General features: G+C 32.9%; 1 protein-coding gene across 1 annotated transcript in view; it reads right to left on the minus strand.

Annotated features, from left to right (window-relative positions):
* The window catches only part of LOC114493836 (triadin-like), a 97,812-nt gene that overhangs the window by 64,713 nt on the left and 6,109 nt on the right, over positions 1 to 26,990 (minus strand). Inside the window, exons 5-7 of the mRNA XM_036022605.1 lie at positions 23,489 to 23,536; positions 18,142 to 18,189; positions 1,992 to 2,042 (exon numbers count right to left, since the gene is read on the minus strand). Of these exons, the coding sequence (XP_035878498.1) occupies positions 1,992 to 2,042; positions 18,142 to 18,189; positions 23,489 to 23,536 (147 nt within the window). The remainder of the gene's footprint in view (positions 1 to 1,991; positions 2,043 to 18,141; positions 18,190 to 23,488; positions 23,537 to 26,990) is intronic.

The following is a 26,990-nucleotide window of genomic DNA, read 5'->3' on the forward strand; positions in this document are numbered from 1 at the left end:
TCAGTATGGATTTAAATCCCCCAAATAATGTTTTCCAAGGAAGAGTTTTACAACTACCATTTCCAGCTAATTTAGGCTTTGGCACAAGTAGAGTCTTTAAGAAGCAGTTTAGATTTTTGATAATCATTATTGCCTGAAAGGTAGTTTTGGATTTAGGCCCCAAACTTTATCCTCTTTTTTTTTTGGAGATGCTTTTATATTGAACAATAACATGTGGTCCAAATATTCCTGTAACATAAGTACAGACCAAAGTAAATGTATTTTTATACTACATTTTGAAGGACAGAAAGTTTATACTTTGCTAATTGTGATTTATAAATCATAAATGTATATATACACATATATATGTATATGAACTTTTCTGGTAGTATGTTTCAGTGACACTTTTAGTTCTCACACAATCAAGGAAAATGTTTTTTGTTAATTGTGAGATAAGTGAGAGTGAAGGATGAGAAGGAGTCTCTTCCAAAGTACAGGTAACCACTGCAGAAAAATAAACTAAACTCCCCTGTGGTAAATAAGGAATCACTCCAATAGCTGAGGACTATTTTTTATACTAGAGAGCCAATATATCTATACCAAAGAGATTTTCAAACTTACATAATGAGTGCTGCACTCAAAGCAGAGGCTCTTTGAAGAATACAAATACAAGAACCCTATTTTAAGGCGCAAGCAGTATCTGTGTGAAAATTCAAAGATGGACTATAAAACCTGACAGACTTGACTTTCATTCTTGCCTTTGGCTCTAACTTCATGGTGTAACATTGGGTAACTTGACCTGCACCCCTGCTCTCAACTTTATAAAAATTGAGGTACACAGCACAACTTGCTGAAGTGAAATGTGTAAAGTTGATTTCACTGTGCCTGGCAAAGAGCAGATGCCCAGTGTCTGCACTTCTCCAAAACAATTCCCATGTCTTTGTTTGACTAACTTCTCATCTTTCTCACTTGAATTTAATATAAATTCCTTCTTCAGTAAAGCCTTCTCTGATTCCACAGACTTAACTAGAACCTTTGATTATACTCTTTATAGCACCTTGTATACCTCCATGATTCTTATAATTTTAACTAATTATGTCATTGATACTATAAATATCAGAAGGGCATGGACTATGCTTTTCTCATATTCCCAGTGTCTAGGGAGTATGTGTTTTGATTACTTTATATTAGATTCATAAAAATAATTACTGAAAGTGGTACTGGTTAGTCCACATAAAAATTAAGGTGAATAACACAGGATCTTGATGCTTAAGTAGGAGCCATTTCAATTAATTAATTAGCTAGATAGCTAGATAAATAGTTAAGATTACACATATTACAAGTGTATAAATTCAGAAGGGAGGGTTTTAGTGAACATTGAGAAAACTTGATGCTTTATAAGGACATTATTCTTATAATATCCACATAAAGTCAGTCCATTCAGAAGAGAAAAATACCAACGTTAAATAAGAACATCATGCCTTTTTATAGCCATAAGGAGTTGGCAATATTAAAGTCAATAGAAGATGACTAAGAGAGTCTTCGAAAATAACAGAATCCACAACTCCAATTTCCCGGTTTTCCTCCCTTTTCCTAGCTTTGTCATCTTTGTTTCTCAATGATTAGCTAGTGCTTGGAAGGACTGTGCAATGAAATATAATTTTATGAAGGGACAGAAAAGACAAAACCAGAGAACACGAAGGGAAGTCCTTTCTGTATTTTTAAATTACCTTCTAACATTTTTTTACTCTTTCATTTTTTAAGGAAAATCCTTTTTCATTGTTTTTTACTTTTTTTATTTTTGAAACTGTAATCAGAGCACTTTTTAGGTCATGGTGAAATGTAAGAAAGTGTTTGTGGGATGGGTAAATAAATACACATTTTCAAACACATGAGGGTGACCTGTAGAATTTTGGCCCACACATCTGCAAAGATGATGACTAATGTACTATGGGCCTAATCAAATATTTTTCCTAATAATTTTTTGTTTTATGTTGCATTGACTCTATTACCTTTATCCTTCAGAACTGAAGAAGTCTTCCCAGATTTTTCTTTTCTAATTTCTGCAAGAAGAATCATGAAAAGGAAACGTTACAATGAATAATAGAGATAAAAATGGTAAGTTTCTTGATGTGTCTGTTTATTGAGGCCTAAAAAAATCAAAGGGGTTGTGAGTTAATATTCAAAATATATATATATACTGGGATAAGTTACCCATAAAACACTGAACTAAATATGCAGAAGATATAAAATAAGCTTATAAATTATTATCAGAAGGGGCAAATTATGATAAACACAAAACAGGCACAAATATTTGGTTGGTTAAAAAGTCCATTTAGTTTTTTTCCCATAAAATAAAAGACACAGTTTTCATTTTCACCAATTACTTTATTGATCTGGATATTTTGAGTATGTTAGCTATCTCCCACGTGGTATGATGTTGATTCTTCTCAGTTAATGCTGTGATTTGATCGCTATCACCTTCAACAGGTCTAACGGACTTCGGAGCATGGCCCAGGGGGAAATCTCCGGCACAAAACTTTGCAAACCACTTCTTTAAAAAATTTATTTTATTGTTATTCTGTTACAGCTGTTCCAGTTTTTTCCCTTTGCCCTCTTCCACCCAGCCCATCCCCAACTCCCATAGCCAATCCCCACACTGTTGTCCACGTCTGGTGGTCATTCATACATGTTCTTTGATTAGTCCCTTCTCCTTCCTTCCACCATTACCCCCCTCCGCCTGCCCCTCTGGCCACTGTCAGTCTGTTCAATGTTTCCAAGCCTCTGGTTTTAGCTTGCTTATTAGTTTATTTTGTTCATTAGATTCTCCTTATAGGTGAGATTATATGGTGTTTGTCTTTCACTGACTGGCTTATTTGCAAACCACTTTTTACATGTTTAATCAATCATAGCACCTTCTCCAAACACTGCACAAATCCTTTTTTTTTTTTTTTTTTTTTGCATTTCAGTTGCATTTTTACCTTTCTTGAAATAGTAAAGCATAATATGCTCAAAATGTATATTTTCTTCCTTCTTAAATATTAAAATGGCTACACAAAAATTTTACCAAATTATACCAAAATGTATATTTTTTCCTTCTTAAATATTAAAATGGCTACACAAAATTTTACCAATTTTAAAAAATGCATGCTGATATGACAGCTGTCACAATACAATCTAACAAAATAGTTTCAAGTGAAGTTAGAGACAACTAAGTGCTACTATTGTAAGTGCATCTTACAATAAAAAACAAATGAACTCTTTGGCCAACCCAATAAAATGCACTGGGCTTTGGGGAGAGAAAGTAGGGTAACAATAATGTGTAATACTGTCTATTTACTATGTGTCACAGGAAATGTCTTCTGTTTTATCATTCAACATTCACAACAACACTATATGGTAGATAGGCACTGTTATTATTCCTGATTTTCACATAAATGAATTAAGTAACTTTCCCAAGGTCATGTAGCTCTTTAAATGGGAGACCTGGGATTTAAACTGACATCTCTCTGAACTCAACCATAAAAGTAGCTGAATGATGATATCAGGAAGGGCTATGGTAGTTGGTATTAAGGCTAACCTTGAAAGATGGAAAAGAATTAGACCAACAGAGATGAAGTGGAAAGGAAACATATTTTAGGAGAATAGAAGAGAGAATAAGGAGGCCTGGGCTTTGCCCATCTCTTGCAACTAACACAGTGTAGTGGAAGTGATGCTGTGACTTTCTAGGATAAGACAAAAAAAGCCATGCAGCTTCCATCTGCTGCTCTAGGAACACTAGCTCTGAGGAAGCTGGGTGTCATGTAAGTACTCTGACACTACCATGCAGCAGAGGTTACATATGAAGTATGTCCAGAAAAAGCTCAACCATTGTTAATATAATGAGAACAGTTTGCTCGATATTGATGTAACCTGGCAGCCAAGGAGAGTGGGCTGGAATGTGCATGCATGAACAATGATGACTTCATTGTACTAATCAGCAGGGGCAGTAGATGCCATTGATTGAGCATGTGTACTGTGTGGCCTTCACATTCAAAATGACTGAGTGAGTAGAGCAACAAATCTCTATCAAAGTTTGTATTAAGCTTGGACATTCTTCCACAGAAACTATTTGGATAATTCAGAAGACCACAGCTATGGACAGCTGGTGATTGGCAGCTTCATCATGACAACACCCTCACTCATGCTTCACGTCTTCTGCAGAGTTCTTTTTGTGAAATATCAAATCACCCAGGTGACTCAGAACACTGCAGCCCAGATTTGGCAGCCCATGACTTCTGGCATTCCCGGAAACTAAAATTGCTTTTGAAAGGGAAGAGATTTCAGACTGTCAATGAGACTCAAGAAAATATGATGGGGCAGCTGATGGCATGGCAATTGGGAGAACCGTGTGAGGTCCAAAAGTGCCTACTTTGAAGGGGACTGAGGCATCATTGTCCTATGTACAATGTTTCTTTTATTTGGCATCTTTTTCAATAAATGTCTCTATTTTTTATGCTACATGGCTGGACACCTTCTGCACAGACCTTGTATAGGCAGTCCAGTCAACAGCTCAAGCTGTGCTTCCAGCCAACAGCTAGCAACAACTGTTAGACATGCAGACAAGCCAACCTGGACATCCCAAAGTTGGTTACTTTAGATGACTAGAGTTCAAGCCTACACCTGACTGAAATCATATGAGATGCTCAAGTGAAAACTGCCTAGTTGATCTCTCCTGAATTCCTGACCTTCTAAATCATGAGCTCAGTAAAATCTGCTGTTATTTTACATGACTAAGTTTTGGAGTAGTCTGTACATGGAAACAGTCCATGAAATAGTCAGCTAATGAATAGAAAAATATTATACCCTGTGCCATGTAACTTTTCCATTAGAGATATAGAGATAGCAGATAAATTATTAATTCTGTTTTTAAAATTGGGAAGGTTTTCAGTGAGAAAATGTCAGCTGGGTTTGGGATTTCACTGGTCAAGAAATGCAAATTTAACAGTATAAAGGAGTGTAGGATCAGTAAATCTGATTATTTAAATAGCTGAGTAGCAGATTAAAAAAAGAACTCCCACTTACTTGGTTTACAGAGTGATTACCTGCCATCAATTAAGATATGAAATGTGTGAAGAGAGGCCTTTGTAAGAAGATATGTTCCTTGTTTTGAATGTATTGTGTTTCTTTGTTAACAAGATACCCAAAAAGGGAATGTCTCACTCAGCTGAAACATAGGTGAAGTGCAGATTACATGCAAGTGTTGCAGAAGGAAAGCAATCTGTAGTCTTGTTTATAAATGGAAACTGTCACTATAACCAGCAACATGATGTTCCCAAATCTTGTTCACTTTGTTCACACAGATTGACTTGACTTAGTTTCATAAACTAGATGAAAGCAAACTAAACCAGAAAGTTAAAAACTTTTTTTAATACATGCATTTAAAAAATACTGAAGTCATGGATTACAATATTTTACTTCCATGTTTCAAATCCAATCTCATATAATTTGTCTTTATTGATAGCTACATTATTATATGTTGGTGATAATAGCAATTTTTCTGAATTTTGATTAGCTATTACCAGATGTTTAAAAATGAAGAACATGCAGACCATTATCAAAATAGCTACACAAGACAAATTTAAATAATTAACTAGATAAAATTATTCATTTTAAGAAAAATGTTCAGTTTCAATAAACCAAGGATTTTAAAAGTTAAAGACCTGAATATATATATCCACAAGAAATAAATAGAAAATAGTATTTGACTTTTCTTCAAATATTAGCATAAAACAGATCAAATGTACATATAACAATAGTGTTTCCTTCTACAACAATTTTAAAAAGGCCTACGAAACAGACAAAAGACTGAAATAATGGACGATGCTGTAAGAGGAAATAAGCATTGGAGATCTTCTCTGGTACAAAAACAAATGTTTTGAACTCCAAACAAACTATTTTAAGGAAATAGTAGTAATGAATATTATCTTTGATTTGGCCATTATTTCTTATTTGTTGCTCTGAAGAATAGACTTTAATATCAGTTTATTATTATTGACATTAAGATATTAACAAAAATATTTCTGTTATAGCATCTTAGCTTGATGTCGATGTCAAATCCAGGTAGATTAAAACAAACAAACAAACAAACAAACCCAGTGCTGAGATTGGAAGGTTTAAAAGATCCTAACAAGATCATCAGGCAGTTCATGTTCCTGGCTGTGTAAAGAACCAAACTCAAAATTTTTAACTTCCCTTACCCACCTAGCTCTACTGAAGTGCTTGGAAATATGTCAGAAAATGACTTTCTTACCTCTTTTGTAGATATAAGATGCCTACTAATTTGAGATATTTTTAATGAACATGATAAATAAAATCAAAGTATCAACTTTTTGGATTTTTCTCCTTATGGAAAGAATAATTTTTTAAAAACCATATAGAAAGGTTTATTCATAAGTTTAATGGTACCTGGTAATTTCCCAGAGTAGGATTATTAATATACATCACATCACACAACATTAAAAATATTGAAATTATTATATAACACCTGTATTATTTTTTTAAGTGATGCCATATTTCCTGAAGTGATTTGATTTTTAGGAATTGCATACATTTTTAATCATTAATATGTGAATGTTCTAGCAATACTTGTCATTGTTCATGTTCATTTGGATATAATTTTGACATTAAGAGATATTTTAGAAAAAGTATTTTATGACATTTTTATATCTTTTCAAACCCCCCAAATATAAATTTTATGTATATATAAATACACAGAAAAACATTCCCCAATTGCCTAAATAGTCTAAAATACTGCTTGGACTTCACATGAGAGAAAAAAATATATATTGGTGTTTCGTTGAATACTAAATTTGGATATTTCTGAAAAGATGTAAGGGTTTAATTTTACTCAGGACATTGTCCATTAACTTTGTAATTAGCATGACTTGGTCAGAGCCATCTTTAACTTTCTCCTAATTTAATCATTCCCTATCCTGTGGGCTAAGGGACTTGGCACATATATTTCTTAAATTTTAAAATAGTTCTTCTAAATATTTGTTTACAAATCCCTAATGTAAACGTTAACCATTCATTACAATCAATAAGCCAATAATGATGCAACATTGTTAACCACAGTGCACAATTTACATTAGGGTTAACATTTAGTTTTGTACATTCCATGGATTTTTGACAAATGTGTAATGACATACATCTACCATTATAGCATAACACAGAATAGTTTCATTTATCTAAAAACTCCCAGTGCTCCACCTATTTGTTGCTCTTTGTTCCCAAACCTGTGTCAAACACAAAACTTTTTGCTATCTCTATAGTTTTGCCTTTTCTAGAACGCCATGTAGGTGGAGTCATCAAGTGATCTTTTTTTCATTTAGAATTGAAGGTTCCTCCAAGTTTTTGGTGGCCTGGAAGCTTGTTCATTTTTAGCATTGCATAAAAATTCTATTGTATAGATGTACTAGAGTTTATTTATTCATTTTTATATGAAAAATATATTTGTTGATCACAAGTTTTAGCAAGTATGAAGAAGCTGGTATAAACTTTGTGTGCAGGACATTAATGGGCAAAACTTTTTGACTCATGGGGTAAATGCCAAGAAGCATGATTGTTGGATCGTATGGTAAGAAGACTTTTGCAAAAAACCACCCAACTGCCTATCAAAGTGACTGTAACATTTGCATTCTCTCCAGCAATTTGTGAGTTTCTGTTGTTCTACATCTTCCCAACATGTGATGTCAATGTTTTGACAACTTTCTAGGAGGTCGGTATTGGTATCTTATGGTTTTAATTTCCAATTTTCTAATGATGTATAATGTTGAGCATCTTTTTATATGCTTATTTGCTATCTGTCTTTTTTGCTGCGGTATCTGTTAAGATCTTTGCCCATTTTGAAAATGGGTAGTTCATTTTCCTATTGATTCAATTTTAAGAGTTATTTGTGTATTTTGGATAATAGCCCTTGTCAGATATATATATGTATTTTCTGCCATTTTGTGTCTTGTCTTTAAATATTCTTGACAGTATCTTTTGCAGATAAATACTTTTAATGTTAATAAAGCCCAACTTATCAATTTTTATTCATGTATTATGGTTTTGGTTTGTATCTAAAAAGTCATTGCCAAACCCAAGGCCACCTAGATTTTCTCTTGTGTTATCTTCAAGAAGTTTTATAGCTTTATGTTTAAATTTTTGTCTGTGATTCACTTTGAGTTAATTATTTTTAATGTGGTGCTACCTGTTCTTTCTCCATTTAACTTTATTCTCCTCTGTCACAGATAAGTTGACTATATTTTTGTAAATCTATTTCTGGTCTCTCTGTTTTGTTTCTTCAATCTATTTGTCTATTTTTTCACCAATATCATACTGTCTTAATTGCTGTAGCTTTGTAGTCTTGAAGTCCAGTAGTAGTTCTTTTTTTTTTCTCCTTTAATATTATCTTGGCTATTTTAGGCTTTTTCCCCTCATAAAACCTTAAAATCAGTTTGCCTATAGCCATTGAGATTTTTATTATGATTGCATTAAATCTACAGATAAATTTGGGAAGAAATGACATCTTAACAATTTTGATTCTGCCTATCCATGAACATGGAATGTCTCTCAATTATTTAGTTATTTTATTTATTTCACTAGAGTTTTGTAACTTTCATCGTGTAGATGTATACATACTTTGTTATACTTATATCTAACTATTTTCTTTTTTGGAGTTAATATAATTTTATTATGATTTTAATGTTGTTCATTTCTATTTTTTATTGCTTCTATATAGGACAACAGTTAACTTCCATATTAACATGGTATCTTGCAACCTTGCTGTAATCACCGATTAGTTCCAAGTTTTTCTTTGTTCCTTGGGATTTTCTACATAGACAATGATATCATATGTGAACAAAGACAATTTTATTTCTTTCTCCCCAATTAATATAATTTTCTTTTCTTTTCTTCTGTTAACTAGTACTTCCCGTACAGTGGTGGACAAATGTGGTTAGAAGGGACATCCTTCCCTTATTCTTTATCTTAGTGGGGAAGTATCTAGTTTCTCTTCATTAAATATGATGCTCGTTATAGGTTTTTTTGTGGAAGTTTTTTTTATCAAGGAGAAAAAGTTCCTCTCTTTTCCTAGTTTGTTAAAAGATTTTGTTGTGAATGGGTGTTAGATTTTTTCAAATGACAGTTTGTATCAGTTGATATAGTTTTCATAGTTTTATTTGCCCTTTCTTTAGCTTATTGATGTGATAGATGACATTAATTTATTTTCAAATGTTGAACCAACTTGGCTATAATGTATTCTTTTTGTACATTCTTTGATTTAAATTGCTAATATTTTAGGTTTCTATAAACTTCTGTAGAAATCTCTCTAAGTGTATTTTAAACTTTCTGATGGAAAAATATGTGTCAAAGAAAATCTGAGACTCTCAAAAAAGTTTTGACTGGGGTAAAGCAAAAGCTAATGCACTTTCAATAATCTAGACACTGTCCTTCCTGTCTTTTAAAAAGATAAACTTGATCTATTCAATAAATATTTATTCAATGTCTCATTTGTGCTTGGAGCTGGAAGGACAAGGTTGTTGCATGAAGTCCAGTCTTTGCTAGAATGCATGCATATAGAATGATAAAGACACATACCAAGGACTCTGGGACCATAGCAGAAGAATTGCTGAACTGTAACTGATGCAATGAGAAAAGATCTTACAAAAGCACTGACACTTGTGGTGGATTCTAAAATTGAATACAAAGTTTTCCATCAAAGAAAATTGAAAAGAAATTTACCCTAAGATACTACATGAGTAAACCATGGAGTGTGAAATTCCTGTGGCTGGATTGCTGGATAAACAATATGGGTGAGAAGCAGAGGGCCAAGGTGGTGGAGGAACCTGAAGCAGCCTCCTATATGATTAAGCTTACATAATAAGTGGTCTTTAGACTCTACGGCTAAACATTTTTTTCCTGTCAATGTGTCAATTAAGAGTCTTGGCAAAGAAACTTAAGAAAATTTAAGATAATTTTGCTCATAAGGGAATATGACCCATACTTAATTGAGTGACAATACATAGAAAGCCATTGTCATTTTGTTTGGAAATAGTCCAAATTGAAACTACCAGTTACCTACAGTTGTGTTATCCACATCTTTCTGTCTCCAAAGACAACACCTTGTCTTATTTTTTTAATATTTTCTTTTCTGTGGCTGCTGTGAGCATAAGCTCTATGCCCTGTGTGCCATTATTAGTGATTCTTATTACTAAATTAATGTTTAGAGAATCTTTGTTACTTAAATGAACATCCAATAGTATGCTTTGCTCCAGAGATGTGGTTTTTGAATTTTAAATGTAATTAGAGTATATATTTTAAAATTTAAGTAAAACAAATACCACAAATATCATAATTTATTAAGTAGATTTATATAATATTTAAAAATATTTTCATTTTAGAATCTGAATCTTACTTTCCTGATTATACTTTTGTACAGAATGTACTTATAATAAAAGAAAATAAGTCTATACTCTAGTATTTGAGGCAAAGTAGAAATGTCGCAGGCATGGGATACATTTATTACAAGTGAGAATTAGACAACATTACAATTGAAAAGTCCTCTGGAGATTTCTTAGTCAAATAATCTTGGCTTATAAAAGAGGCTTTGCAAGGCAAGTAACTAAACTAACATCCCAGAGTAAATTCCTGGAAGGCTTAGACCACACCCTAAGTTTTATTTTGAAAAAGCTCTATAAACTGTGTTTAAACAAGTCAATATTTCTAACCATTGTTGGCTCTCATCAGTTATATTTTTCAGAGCCAAAAATATAAATGCTAACTCCAAGTTAAAAATTTTTTTACCAGGGTTTTCTTTGCCAAGACTCTTAATCAGAATATAGATGTTCTGTAGGGTTATGTGACCAAGTAGCTCTCTTTCTCATAAAAATCAACGGAAACTAACTTTGCAAGTTATAATAGTGATGTAATCTTTAATTTACACTTTGCCATTTCATAATTCTAAGGGAAGATATGAACTGAATTCTCAGTTTTTTTTAAGAGCTATATTTCAACTGGCATGTAATAATCATTCTATGAAAAATTTGGAGCAATAGTTAATAAGGTGCAAGTAAATTTTATGCATAACGTTGATATGATTTTCATGTTTATTTCTGAAATTACTTGACCTAAAATCTGTAATTTTATTTACAATGATATGAAAGCAACAGTGCATTTTTATGTAGGGCTGGTTATTTCACATGATTTCTGCAATTAGATTTCTAGAGAATGAAGCTTAGACTCTATTAATTTGTTCTAGAATATGGCATCATAATTAATTTTAGGTACTTTAATTCAATATAGTGAATGCCAAATCCTTTTTATTTTTTCCTAAACAGGCCTTTAGTAGACAATCAATTTATAAGTGAAAGAAAAATGACAATTAGAAAATTTCCCAGAAAACAGTCTTTGTTCTGGCCACTCAGCTTTGCAATATAACATATTATATTATACTTGTGCTTATAATATACTTTCTAACAAAAATTTCTAAGAGTCAATGGAGAACAAACCCAAATATGGCTTCAGAATAATAGCAGGAGTGAAAGTAAATATTATAGAATAAAGAGACATAATTAACACCTATGTTCTTGAGATTGTGAGGAAGTGTTTTCTTGGTGTATCATATAGTAAATGCTAAAATGCGTTTCCACAGCCTTTGACATAATGTAATGTCACATGTCAAAGGAACAAAATAGATTTTTATCTTTAAAGAAGAAAACTTTAATCTTCAATTGTCTATATTATATAGTTAAAATTATATTTATATTCCAAAATTTGTTGATGGTGAGCAAAATTTTATAAGAGGAAAAGTAGGATTTGTAAGAAATTTTCATTATGAAGAGAAGGAAAATGATCTACTCTAGATTTAAGTCTGTGTTAAAGAACCATCAACCTAATACTTAGATGTAGACAAAATCAAGAATACACACTTTACACTATTAAAAATTATTGAATTATATAAAGCATTGCAAAGACATCTGAGGTGCATTAAGTTCAGAGATCACATGACAACTTCCTATTTATAATTAGATTTGACTGAGCTTTAAGAAGTGGTTTTAATTCATTCTATTAGCTTTGTGTCAAAATTGTTGGAGGTTAAATCAAAACAAAGTTTAAGAATTATAAGAGGTGGGGATGGCTGGGGTTGTGGGGGAAGTGGTGTGGAGTAAATGCAGACAACCGTACTTGAACAAAAATAAAACAATTTTAAAAAGAATTATAAGATAAATAAAACAAGAACACTCTTTTGATGTAAAAAATGTTTGTTGCATTTAAGAACTGTAAAGATGGGTAAAGTTTCCATTAAGAAAATACTTTGATGAATCATGGAAGGGGTGGACTGCAGGAAGAGTAGGAGTGACACATTGGTCCTCGGTGTGTTGTCTGTCCTGAAAATACAAGGTAGCTTAATTTCGCCCACCTGTCATCTAATTCTTCTGACCTGAGAATTGGTAAGGTAAATTTAGTGGTAGGAATGGTGATCCCAGGGTGAAGTACAGTGTGAGGTTCCTGAGGCAATCTTATTGATTTAGAATGCTTCCCCCCACCCCCATAAAATGCCCAGAGTTTCTAAGTAACAAAAGGAAAAAGAGGTCACACTAAACAGAGGCGGGATATTTTCATGGAAACAAGAATTTGAGCATTACAATGATCTCCCTGTGTGACTTGTACTTGCCTGGGGCATATTTTTCATAAAACAAGAGCAATCAAGTTATCATTAATAACAAAGAACTGTCTACTTTTGAGATAATTGTACAACATGATTGTACATCTCATTGCATCACTTCCAAATCTTATCAGCATCACTGGCACACATTGCTCCTTTACTGGGCTGAGGTTCTCTTTAACATTGAATGACCTTCTTATTAATAAAGGTTTGAATTAAATGGACCAAATGTTGCATGGTGGGAGGGAGCACCCTGCAGATCAATGTAAAAATACAGACTTTTGGGGGCTATGTTGCTTTGCTGTGAGACATAGGATTTAGAATTGTCTCTATTAGGAATTAGGAGCGTGGGGAGAAACATGGTGAGAAAGAAGAGACTAGGAAGAAATTTCCCATGCGTGGGATAAAATAACTATTAAATAAATAAATAAATAAAGTATTAAATAAATAAGAGTAAGAAGTGAAGTGTGTTATGTGAGCAAGTGAGACAGTGGAGAATAGTAAGAAGTTCTCTTGAAAATATATAAAATATATAAATAAGCAGCGTATACTCATTTTGGCGTGTGTTGCATGGGTTCCGTATGCAGACCATCTTCTCTCTGAAGCCAGCTCCATGCTCTTCATACCCAATCCCCAGCGCCTAGTCTGTTGTGGGCGCTCAATAAATATTAAACAACCAAAGTACAAGCTATTGTTTAGAAATTTAGAATTCACAGAAATCAATAATAAGTTGTTATTATCATTTAACATTTATTGAGAGTCAACAGCATGACTTAGTCCACATGTGCAAATAGGTTGTTTTATAATCACGAGTCAAACAAATAATTTAATACAATTTGTGTTAACTAAGTGTTCAGTATTACTCCATTAATCTTAATTGTAAAATTGTTTTCCTTTTTAAAATAATATTGACACACCATTAAATATAAACATTCATCATTTAAATAAATAAGTTCCCTTTAGGGAAATCATTACTCTTAGATATTATTAACATCCATGTAAAAGTATGAGCTAAAACTGCAATAGGTACACATCACAGATTCTACATAGACCAGTGCAGATACAAAGAATAGAAGAATCTGAAAAGGTGGATGAGGACGAATTTACAAATCATGTAATAGTACTTGAGCTTCACCTGTTGCTGTGACAATTTAAAACACTAATACAATTATGTAGGGTTGCACTGTTTACAAAGTAGCATCAGAGGCAACAAAAGACAGAAACTCTTCAGGTGAACACAAATCAGCAAATTTATGAATTTAGAAACATTTCTTAATTTAAGGCAAAAATGCTGTTTTTATTACAGGAAGTAAACTGCATTTAATACATTTATGATCCAAATTTTTCAATTTTACCCTTTATAAAATGATAACTAATTTAGTTCAAATTTATTTGGGGGGTTAATAAGCACTCAATTCTATTTAATATTTTTTCATACATATTTTTGTCATGTTTATACTTAATTGTATTTTTAAATGATTTTTTATTAAGGGGATGGAAAAGTATACTTAATATTTCTGTAATAAAACTTTTAGTTTAGCTTTGGGATAATGAAGTATCAGTAAGTATTCAAGTTTTAAAGTATGTTTTTCTCTAGCATCTTAGAGATAAAAACCCTTCCAGACCGGCCTTCCCTTAAAGAAGGCATAGCTTCTATATTCTAAGGAACATGCTACTTAAAAACTTTGTGGAATAGACAATTTTGATATTTGGAAGGAATAAGAGATAGTTTCATTCTTCTTCCCAATTGTTTTAGTAGGAAAAGCAAAGATAAGGCTTAAAGTTTCAATCTGTAAACTCATACATTGTCCTCATTGACAATTGTTTTATTTTCTCTTCCACTTTGTTTTAAAAAATTGTTTTAATATGATAATTACAATTACTAAATTTTGATATTTTCAACATCTTTAACCAGATGACTACACATAGTTTTATTTATATGAGCATTATCTATAAATACCACATTAATGATATAATTAATTAATTAATAATGCATGTGTATTAATTTTTCTCTACTACTTCTACTTTCAAGTGGGAGTAGTTGGAGGATTTAATCATTTATCATCTTGTTTCTGAAATATTTGGCAACCTCCACCATTGGAAATCACATTTTGATTTACTAAAATATTGTCTTAGGTGCACAGTATTTATGGAGGTACAGCTCACTAAAGTCTGGATAACCTAATATTTCTTTCTTCTGCAGTTCCTCTATGTTTTCATTACCCCATAAATATTCATTAAACACTTACTGTATGGCAGCACTATTTGTAAGTTCTCAGAACTGACTTTCAAAGAAGAACTTAAACGATGTCATACACAGGTATGAAGGAAAGGAAAGATGATTTGAGAATAATTTAATTTATCACTATTTATTTCACCTTTTCACTGTTAAACTTAAATCACTTTGAAAGAAAGCGTTTTAAAATCATGGAGATTTTGGGACTCCAATCTATCACACAGGTCTTTAAAGTTGGTTGTTCCTACTGGCCTCCTCCCTTGCCTCAGTAAGTAGCAAGACCCTGGATGCTTCTTTACAGTGACTGTTTTGCTCCCCTGGCTAGCAACTAGCAAATGTTATTAAAACTTTTCTTCTCAGAAAAAGTTATAATCAAAAAAAAGAGAGGAAAATGGGATTTAGGAAGGCAGGTTGATCTGGAAAGGAATATGAAGGAGGCAAATACACACTGTATCTGAGAAATTATCAACAAATGAATAGACTGAGCTTAATGAAAGGTGATATATTTTTTCCTGACATAATATACAAATACATAAAGATGAATTCTCATACAATAACATGTGTTTTATCTTTAGCAGTCCTCTGTTCTCACCCTAAAAAGAGTAACATTTATAGTGGAAAATATTTGTTTCTCCTGAGGCTTCTAAGTAACTGCTTTCTAAACAGGAGAATAGTTAATGGTATATGTGTATGACTGTGTGTGTGCGCATGTGCATGCACCTTAACGTGAAGGGATTTATAAAGAGTTTCTTAATGCCCAAAACTGTATTCTAGCCAATTTATGATCTTTATGAGAATAATAACAAAAACACATGATTCATCATTATTTAGACAGAATTACAATTTTGGACTTTTGCAGAAATTAGATTAACCAAATTTCTACCTATGATATAACTTGAGTTTGCAAAGTTACATTAACACAAAACTCACTTCATCTTTTACTATCCAAATTTCCTTTACAGTGTAGTTTAATTAATATTTCCCAAATTTCCCAAATTATAGTGCAAAGTCCAGAAGTTCAATATATACAACTTTACATAGATTTTGAAGTATATTTGACTTCCATAAAGAGTTATAAAAATTTTAAAGTGTTTTTCCTTGTAGAAGTCCATTTGTTAAAACTTAAATGAATAAAAAATAACTCTATAAAGTATTTAACTGTACTTCAATGCACTATGAACTAGTTTGAGGTTATGCATAATTTGGAAGATAACTAAAAACTAAATTAAAAAAGAACATAACAGTCTCAAAGCATCATCTTATGAATAAATATTAGAACTCTATGATGAAATCTACAAGATGCCACTGATTTATTCTCACATAAACTCTCTGCTTTATTAAAATCACAAAATATATATTTTCATATCAATTACTAGTCATAGTCCATCACAAAATATGCAAGTTATTCAAATACTCTATTTTATGACTTTTATAGTTGAAAATTATGAAGCCATTGCTTTACAACATTTAAAACTGAAATGATATATTAAATCAATATAAGAAAGCCATTGAAATCACCTCTTGGATTTTTTACATAAGCCAAGAGCTTAAGGTCTTCATAAGATAAAGTGTATTGTTAATTAAAAAACAAAATACAAAATCTTCTAAAGTAGTAAGTTTATATCTCTAAAAGCCACCTTCAGTCTCCTGTCAACTTGAGGAAACATTATAGAATTAATAAAACTAACACCCACATGAAGGTAAGAGGAAATAAATAACTTGTGCTTACTTTAGTTACCTTTTAGGTACTATTATTAGTGTAGCCATTAAATATTCTAATCAATCTAATATGCGGTGGTTATCAAAGAAATCTATAGAAGCCATAAAAATGAGTAATCAATGCCTTTATACTACATAGGAGAAAAGTATGAAGCTTAGTGAAATCAAAGTAATTGACAGTTTATCTCACTATAATAAAGCTGATTTTATAAGAAAAATGCTTAAGTAAATACTATGTGTTTATCAAGGAATTTATAATTTTTCATATTCTTTCACTTATGTTTTCTTCTTTTGGTTTTATGTCTTGACAGGTAAGCAGGTCAGATATAGTTACCCTCATTTTTAAAGAAGAAATTTAGGCTCAGAATCTTGCCAAGTGAACAGGTGAAATTAGGATCCAGTACTCCTACTCCTCTACTTAATATTTCAGAGACTAAAACATCCACTTCAAAAGAAGTTGACAAAAACAGTCTACTGAACTCTAAAGTTCCAGATAGTCCCCAGGAACCAAAATGAATTTGAAACCTTTTTCAATGTGATTTTTACTTAGAAAAGCCCAAAGAAATAAATCTTTTATTAATTGTCTTAACTGAATCCTTAACCTTAACTTAATGGAATCTTTAACCTTAGTTTACTTATCTAAAATGTGAGGAATTGAAGAATATTTCAAAATTTCTAATATTGGAAATGTAATTGCATCTCAAATTTAAGAGGAGAAATTATTTTGACATTTTTCTTGACAAAATTATTGCTAGGTCTGATTTTATTATATTAAATAATAAATATTATGATATTATAATATATAAAATGCCAAAAATGGGCTGGCAACAATTAAATTGATAGCACTGTGACCTCTAACAAAAGACCTAACATCATTTTAAATGTTTTATCTCTAGTGTGCTGTAGCATTTTTCCAAACATATTCTGGAGTGATATTTGTATTATATAGCTGCATAAATAAAAATAAAAATGCATTATTTGTAGCATTATGACATATAAACTTAAAATTTCAGACCCCTGGGGAGAATCAGTTGCTGAAGTCAGAATATGAACTCAAGTAACTTACTTTTGTTGTTACTTTTTCCTTTTTTAAAATTTTTACATATTATTTTTCAAGCAATAGAAATTGTTTTTGCATAAATGGAATTTGTTCATGTTTATTTTTTAAACTATTTTTGGTCAGATGTTGCTAAAACCACAATTCAAACTGAAAAATATCTACCAGTTGCCCTGGATCATTCCGTTATTCCCCAAAATCTTCAGCATTGTTCCCGATGTAATTAAGCAGACTGTGGAGTTTTCCCGTTCTAAACTTATATTCAAAGTTTAGTTATACAAAAGAACAAAACCCAGATTGCTGCCTCACCTTCTCCCTGGCACAGAAAAACATGTGAGGGCAGTGACAGAGAGCAATAGATTTAAAGGTTATTGTCTTCCGCCTGTCTGAGTCCAGTGCTGTCCTCCTCATGTTGTTGTCTTTCTAAAGAAGATAATGTCAAACTCCTTCATTTTTTTTTACCTTGCTCCACTGTCTTGGTTGTTTTCTCTTCCTTCTTTCCAGGTACAGCTGCAAAGCAGAGATAAGGATTAAATAAAAGTTCCTCATGGAAATGCTGCTTCTGCTCAATAAAAGCATTTTAACTTATTCAATACCAATATTTTCACTTAAACAAGCTATTTCAAAGCTTTTGAACATTTCTTATTTCTCAATAATCCAACTGAAACCCATTTGAAATGTAATCTTATAGAATTAGAGAAAAAATCACTTGCCTTTTTTTGACTAGGTTTTCACTTCACTCCTCTATATTGTACTGTGATAAATATGTTCTACAAAGAATTCTACTTGACAGGACAATGATTAATCGACTTGCATTACAGGTTATTGCTGGAGTTATTTAGTGTCTTTAAAATGCCAACTAGATGCTCCTTTAAATTCAAGCTTAATATAGCTTAAGCTACTGAAAGGACAGTGTAGTCCACCTGAGATGTATTTAAAATTAAAGAAAGTCATCCCAAATCACCAGTAATCAAAAGGGAAACAAAATGATCATTTAGGTGCTCTTTCCTCTGAACTATGCTTTCTCTGATACTTATTTGCCCCAGTGGAATATTCACTATTTGCCTATTTACACATCAAAATAATAAGAATAATTCACACAGAATGTGTAGTGCACTGAAATTGATCTAAGTAAAAATCTTCAGAGGCTACTAACAACTTTTAGATAAAAGATGAGTGGGGAACTGAATATGGTAATTACAGCCAAGTACCATGATACCGAGTTGCCAGGGTGAAAAATGCAACTTTGAATGAAGAAATGTGGTACCAATCTAAGCCACTGATAAAACTTAGAACCATTCATTCATAACAGGATCACTAGACATTCTGTGCTTCCTAATGACGTGATCTGTGGTGTATATAGTATAACCTCTGAAATATTCTTGACAAAACAACTGAAATCATGGTAAGTCAAAGATTTAGCTTTCAGTTTAATGAAATGCAGGATATAGAGAACATATTAAATAGTATTCCTAAGAAACATATTCCAAAGACACAATCAGAGCATTAAAACATGTCTACAGGGTAAGTGGCCATGATCTTTCCAAAAAGTTAAAGTGAAGCCTCTACTTTCAGGGATCATTTCTATAATTTGTTACAAAAAGTTAATGTGAAGAACCAGAGAGAGAGAATGGTGCTTTTTTATGGAAAACTTGTTAAATTCACTCATTAGTTATAAGAGTTCATCTGTACATTCTTTTGAATTTTTCAAGTGATAATTTCATCTGTGAGCAATGAGTTTTATTCTTACTTTTCTATTCTTGTGCCTATTATTTCTTCTTCTCACCTTACTCCACGGCTGCAATATCCAGTACACTGTGTAATAGGTGGTGATAGCATACATCTTTGTCTTCATTCTCAGGAGAAAATCTTTCCACGTTTTTTCCACTAACTATGATATTTGCTAAAGGAAGATCTTTACTACTCTAATGATGTATTATATCAAATGCATCTACTATGATGCATTTATTTATTCCTGTTATTGTATTATTCTGGTTAATTACATTGACTAATTTTTTGAAATTGCATTCTTGAAATAAAACCCTCTTGCTTGTGTTTTATCTTTCATACATATTATCAGACTTGATCTGCTCAGGTCTATGCTTTCATGTTCACAAGAGAAGTTAGCCTGTATATTTTCTTTTCTTTTCAGTTCCTGGTAGGTTTTGATATTAAGGTTAAAATGAGTAAATGTTTCTCATCTTCTATATCTGGAGGGTTTGGTGCAAATTGTTAATTTTTGTCTTAAAGTTTTGAAAAAAATCATGACTAAAGCCATCTGGCTAAAATTTTCTTTGGTGAACAATTATAATTATTGATTCAAAATATCAATGTAATTAAAATTTTCAAACTCATTAAAAATGTTTATATTTTATTATCTGTAGGATCTTTAATTGTTTATTTTCTGATGTTGATGTCTTATGCCTTCTCTCTTTTTCTTAATAATTTTTCATAAAGGGCTATCAATTTTATTAGTTTTTATAGAGAATCTAACTTTTATTTTGTTGCTTTCTCTGTTGTACAATTTAATTTCTATTAGTTTTTTCTCTTAAATTTAAAATTTCTAATTGCCTTTGATGTTATGCTTCATATATTTTAAGGATTTATTGGATTCTTTAATACTTGAATTTTAGCTTTTATCCTTACTTTTATTATTTATCTATTTATTTTATTGTTGTTCAAGTACAATTGTCTCCATTTTCTCCCAACAACTCCCTCCATCCCACCCCTCCCCACCTCCCACCCTTGATCCTATCCCCTTTGTCTTTGTCCTTGTATCTTTTATACCTATTCCTTGATGACCCTTCTCCTGTTTTCTCCCCATTCATTATCCCCTCCAACCTCTCCTCTGGTTACTGTTAGTTGGTTCTTTATTTCAGTGTCTCTGGTTATATTTGCTTGCTTGTTTGTTTTGTTGATTAGGTCCCACTTATAAGTGAGATCTCTCCAAAATATACAAATAACTCACACAACTCCACTCTAGGAAGACAAGCAACCCAATTGAAAAATGGAAAAAACCTGAACAGATACTTCTCCAAGGAGGACGTACAGAGGGCCTTTTTTCCTAATGAATATTTTCAAAGGATATAAATTTCACTCTAAACATTGTTTAATTAAATCCCAAGTTCCAATGCAATGTTTTTCATCATACATTGGTTTGATGATTCCCACAGAAAAGGTATTAAATAATCTAAAAATAGAAGATTAGGCCAATTGCAGAAGGCCTTGAATTCCAAACTAAAGAGTTAAATTTTAATATGTATGCTTAGTAAGGAGTTACTGAGACGGGTGGTATGTTAGTCTCTTCTACTAATGCTCTCTCTCAAGTCAGCATGGAAATAGAACACTGAAGATCTGCAATTGTAATAGATCTTGGGTATATAGTTTTATTCATAATTCTTCTATTGATAAAACACATTATTAATATTGTGCAGAAAATATGCATTTTTCAACTGTTTTATTTTAATCCTCTGAAGAGTAAATGTCTCTCAGAAAATTACTGGAATGTGACTTACACATAAACACTAAGGTTTGTTTTTAATTATTTGTGCACAAGGCCTTGCACTCAACTCACATCACATAGAAGAGGCTAGTCTCCTCCAGTGCTGCTTTCTGTTACTCAGAAAAGGTCACTGAAAATGTCAAATATTTACATAAAAAAGAAGACATTTTGCATAAAATAATGATCCTTTTATTTCTGGTCCTGATGTAAAATTCATCAAGCCCAATTCTATGGACAATAAATGTTAGCAATAAATAGTTCATCCAAGTGGATTTTCCAACCGCTTCGAATCAAAAGACCTTAATCAATTTTTCTTTCAAAACCACAAGGTCGCTGCAACCTCCCACAGTGCTAAGGGAAGAGATTTTCTTTTCTCTACATTTGGAGGGGTTTACTTAAAAAAAAAAAGTAGACGTGTATTGCACTCCTTCAGGGATCCCAACTAATATGAAGAAAACAAAGTAGTTGAAATTTTCTGGGAAAAAATATTTCATGAAGTTCTGACATGACAACACAGAATTGGGAATGTTTAGGGTAAAAGGACAGAGCTTCAACCATGAGAGTGACATATAACACAAAGAGAGATTGTAGAATAAGAAATTCAGAGCATTCATAATGGATTCTGGGAACATCAATAATTAAGGTGCAGCAAGGTGAAAAAAATACACAGAGAAGTCAGAAATAAATGCCAGAGAATATAGGAAGAACCAGCAGACTATGTTGGCATGATAAACCAAAAGCAGAGAGGCTGAGAGAAGAGACAAATAGGTAAATTCAACTGAGAAATCTAGTAATGTGGAGACTAGAATGGTTTCATTGGTTTAGTGATGATAATGTCATCAGCATTAGCAAGAGCATGGATGCCAGAGGTGGGATAGAAACCTCATCTTCATGGAAAGTGAGAAAGGACATTGGCTCCCCAGCATTCAGAAGACTGACTAACCTGTGGAGGAAAGAAAATTATAGAGCAATAGGAATGCAGAAAAAGTAATTTTGAAGCTGATGATAATATTTCCAAAATGAGGAACAAAGCCAATACCGAAAAGGATGATGCCACAAATCCATGCCACAAAACAGCATGGATGGTGATGAACGAAGACACAAATGGAACAGCTGATCTTGAAAAGAAGGACAAACACTTACCTCTAAAATTAAGAAAGAGATGGATATAGATTAAACAGGAACACCAAGCTGCTTTTTTATTTCTACTTTTATTCCCTGCAACTTCCTTGCATCTGTTACTTGTTCCCTCAATCAATTTGTCATCCTTTAGCTTTTACTTGTGCCATTCCTCTGAAAATTCTCTTTTGAAAATTATTAATAATTGTCTAGTTGAGAAACCCAATGATTTGATGACTGCAACCTTGTCATTGAAATAGTTTATAGGTTTATGTATGTGTGCATGTGAGTATATACTGAGAACGGGTTAAATTGTCTTTTTAGATACTTCCAAAGACATTGGATACATTACTCATTTAATTTCTGTCTATTTGTAAAATAGAGTCAAGAATTTCAGAACTGTTACAGTTTATTCCTAAGTGGGAATATGTACAACTTTTCATCTTGCTGATTATTTTTAATGTATATTAATGTTCTTAAAACATTCTGAAAACTCTCTCCAATATTCACATAATTAGTTGGTTCTGATTCAACAAGAGAAACAGTTTTGAAAACTTAAATTCCAAACTTCCTAATATGTTCCTTTTTTATTGTTGTTCAGTTACAGTTGTCCTGCCTTCTCCCCATTGCTCTCCCCTACCACATCCCCATACTCCTACAAATCAATTCCCCGCACTGTCCTTTGCTAACCCAAACTTCCTAATGTGTTTCTTAAAGAAAAATGTTTCCAAGTGAGTATTCTAAGGAATACATTTTTCAGTTTGATGTTATTCTTGCACAAATGAACATTGTTCTTGTAAGTTCTACTAGTCAAAGTCTCATTTGTTTGAGCTCCAGCCACCTAAGGCCATATATTTCACTTGAATGCTCTCCAGGTGACTGGAATCCCACTGAGCTTGAACAGCTGCATTTCTTCAATTTTTCAAAAACTAACTTGCAATTGAACTAAAATTGCTAGTTTTAGTTTATGGCCCTAAAGGAATAAAACTATTGGTGTTAGAATACCGAAGACGAAGCCTTGATAATATAGGCACTATAAATTTTGTGCACAGTGAGTTTGTTTTCATATCAATGAATAGAAAAATCAATAAATAGAGCTCTTCTGTGAGCACTAAAGGAGAGATTGTTAGAAATCTTTGCCAGAAATAAGTTTGAGTCATTATGCCCTTTTCTTTAAGTTGCATTTACCTTTTCTAGTTGAGGCAGCACCAACCTCTTCTTTGGTTCGATCACTTTCTGCAAATTCAGATATTAAAGAATGAGAAATAAATACCATAGATGCCAGGTAGATATTTTATAGTATTGTAAGTCAGACAAGACTAAACTGTCCAGTAGGAAAGAGCAAAGCCAGCAGCTGAGAAAACCAAACTATAGCATGCTTGTATTTTTTACAAACAAAGGAACTTTCTTCCATATAGTAATACAGAAACTTTCTTCCAAAATACAACATAGCATTAAAATTTTAGCTTATGTAAGTAGTGACCATAAAAGAAGGTAGCTAATTCCACAAAATACACTAACTGATTAGTCAAGTTTAAAATGATACTAATTAGGGAAAAGAGGACCTGCAGGGCCTTCTTTGCTTAGTCTTTATGGGGATATCAAGCAGTATTTTATTTCAATCAATTAGTTTTACATTATAAGAGGCTAGCTATAATATAACACAAAATTCTATTCAAATATTGCTTTGTAAGAGAAAAAATAGAATTAGGAAGACCCAAATGCCTTCTTGGAGCTTCTCTGAATATCTAGTGTGGAAGGCAGGAGAGCTGCATTTCATACATAATCTGAAATACTGGTCCTGCTACAAAACTTTGAACCTCAGATGAAGGCTTAATAAAGCTGAAGGTTTTTCTCATTCGCACGAAAATAAGAAAAATAAGAATGAGTTGATAAAATTTTATCACATTCTCTTCCCTCTTCAAACTTCCAACATCCTGCAACATAGAGACAAGTTGCTGTTGGGAAATTCATTGAAAAAGACAGAAGCAGATTAGACTACTTCATCCTTTCCCCGCCTCTTCAGCACATACTGGCACTGTTTGTCTTTTTTCCAGTCCCAAAAGAATATCTGTCCCTGCTCCTATTTCATAGAAAGCCTTCCATTTCTGCCGTCATCCCATCTCCTTTTGCCTAGTCAGGGCCTTTGTCCTTCCAAATGTTCTGTCTACCTGCCACTTCATCAGTTTTCCACATCACAGGTGCTTTCACATCAGCTCATGAACATGTGTTGCACTTCGCAACGTCAGACAACCATAACCTTCACTTCTGTGTCCCAGCCCCACATGCCAACTCCCTCATCTTTGCCGTCCATCACAGCCTTCAGAGGAGCTGCTACACTCAACGTCACCACTTTTATCTCCACATCCTCTACTTTTTGAAAGTTGTTTAATTGTGGAATATATGCAAATAAAAGGTGTTAAGGCATATATGTGGATGCACATTCTAACGAAGGACAATTTAAAAAGGTCCATCTTTGAAACCCTTTGTAGGCTTAAGAACCACAATATTATCACTCTTTGAAACCTCTTACTTGTCCAACTATCATTGCATGCCTCTTCTTTAATCTCAATCACCATGGTTTTAAATTTGTATTATTTTCTTATTTTTCTATAGTTTTTTTATTACATGTATTTATCTTTGAACAAAGGTAAGACCATTTTACAGAGATTAAATTACGTTTTAGGTGAAATAAATGTATGTAAATTGAAGCATATTGTGTAATTTTTGTGATTGGCTTTCATAAAACCATCGTGTTGAGATGCGGTGGTAAAATAGTTAAACAAGGAGGCCATTGGACTGGAGTAGTGCTATGGCCTTTGGGAGTCTATGTAAACAAACCAAAGCCAGAGTCAACTAGATTTTTCTCAAATCTGAGAAAATGAAGCTCAAGAGCAATTATCACAACAGCCAAATAATGAAATGTTCCTAAATAAGGCAATTTATGTTGTAGCCAATTCACTCCTTTGTTTGCTCCACTTTCTCATTTCTCGGTAAAAACCTCGGTGCTAGCACCGCCAGCGGAGAACCCTTACACAGTTTTCAGGTTTGGTGCCACCTTACTCAAATCATGGTGTGCTCAATTACACTGGCTTCCTACAGAGGTCACGTTGATGTGAGTAGCTGTAGTTGTTTTATTTAACTTCTGTATACTAGCTCAATGTATACACATTCTACAAATGATATATTCGTTCTTTTTCCAACAGATACTTGGTCATGTCCAATTGGTCATAAATATAAATAATATTGGCATTCGCATTCTTATACATTCTTTCTGCAGTGCAAAATCATTTTCTTAGAAGTCAAATGGCTAGGTGATAGCATGTGCTTGTGTCTTATTTCTTTAGATAAATGCCACATTTTTTCTGTAAAAGCATGCTTGAACTCTGAACCATGGTATTTCCCAGTCTGGAGCTGTCACCCAGGATGTCAGCTTTGGGTTTGTATGTAGAATTAAATCAGAAGCACATCTTGCCCTGCCACCTAAGTCTGCCCCAGGTCTCCCACATTCTACCTCTCCTGGTCCTGAAACCTCCCCAGACCATCACCCTGACACTTTATCTGTACCATTTCAAGTTTATTTTGTCAGCATCATCTGCGATAGTAATCATGTAATTTATTATCCAAACCAAACAAGTAAAAGGAGGCGCTATTAATAATTATTGGGGAATAATATTAGTAAAGCAAGACTGTCCTAAGGAACTGAGGTACGTGGTCATGAACACCCTAGTTGGTATCAGGTCTCCTGGTTCAGGCCCATAGATGTTTTCCTCCAGTAATTTTCATGACAGAGGATTTGGGTCCAAAAACCTATTTTACTTTTCTAACAAATATAAATTGTCCCTAAATATTATTTTACTATTATATAACTGAATATATTTAAAGAGACCTTATTTTAAAATGCCATATGCTGACTCCTTCTGGATGATCCTGACATGTAGATCAAGTGACAGACATTTGATTCATACATGTAGGTATAGAAATGTAGTTAAGGTGATAACACAGTCAGGCTTGGTAGCTGAGCATACCACAAAGTCTAGCCTAGTGCTACACTCAAAGGATGGAAGAAGCCTGGCTGTTGCCATTTCATGTGCATTTAAATCCACGATTAAAAATTATTGTACTTTGGTCCTGACCTCTACCTTGGCTACTTTTTTGTTCAGAATTCAGACTGACCACTGGCTGGTTGAACATGCACGTGGAATACAGGACCAGAGACCCATGGTCCTTGATATGGAATGAAGTGGTGTGTGTCAGTGTTTCCCAGTTATTTTTTTCTTCTTCTTCTTTTATAAATTTATTCTTTAATTAGAGTTGACATACAATGTATTATTCACAGGTATACAACATTTCTGTACCTTAGGAAGTTGACCCCCTGATAAGTATAGTACCCAGCTGGTCTTGAAGTAGTATTTGAAGAAATGGGTGTAGGCCGATATATTCATTAAACATTGTCTACTACACACCCTCTTAAAGATTCACCAAGAGAAGTGTGGAAGATCTGCAATGCGCTGGACTCTAAAAATCTACTTGTTTGGTTCTCTGCAGACCTGGAAACAATTAACGATGTTGTCAACTCCTATGTCACTATCCAATGTGGGCAGAAGTAAGTGCCAGAGACTGCAAGGAGGAGAACTGGGTGTGTGGAGGCAATTTTGTATGTGCAATGCTAAGGGACTCTTTGTTGACT

Source organism: Phyllostomus discolor, chromosome 4 (genome assembly GCF_004126475.2).
Source record: "Phyllostomus discolor isolate MPI-MPIP mPhyDis1 chromosome 4, mPhyDis1.pri.v3, whole genome shotgun sequence".
Taxonomy (NCBI): Eukaryota; Metazoa; Chordata; class Mammalia; order Chiroptera; family Phyllostomidae; genus Phyllostomus; species Phyllostomus discolor.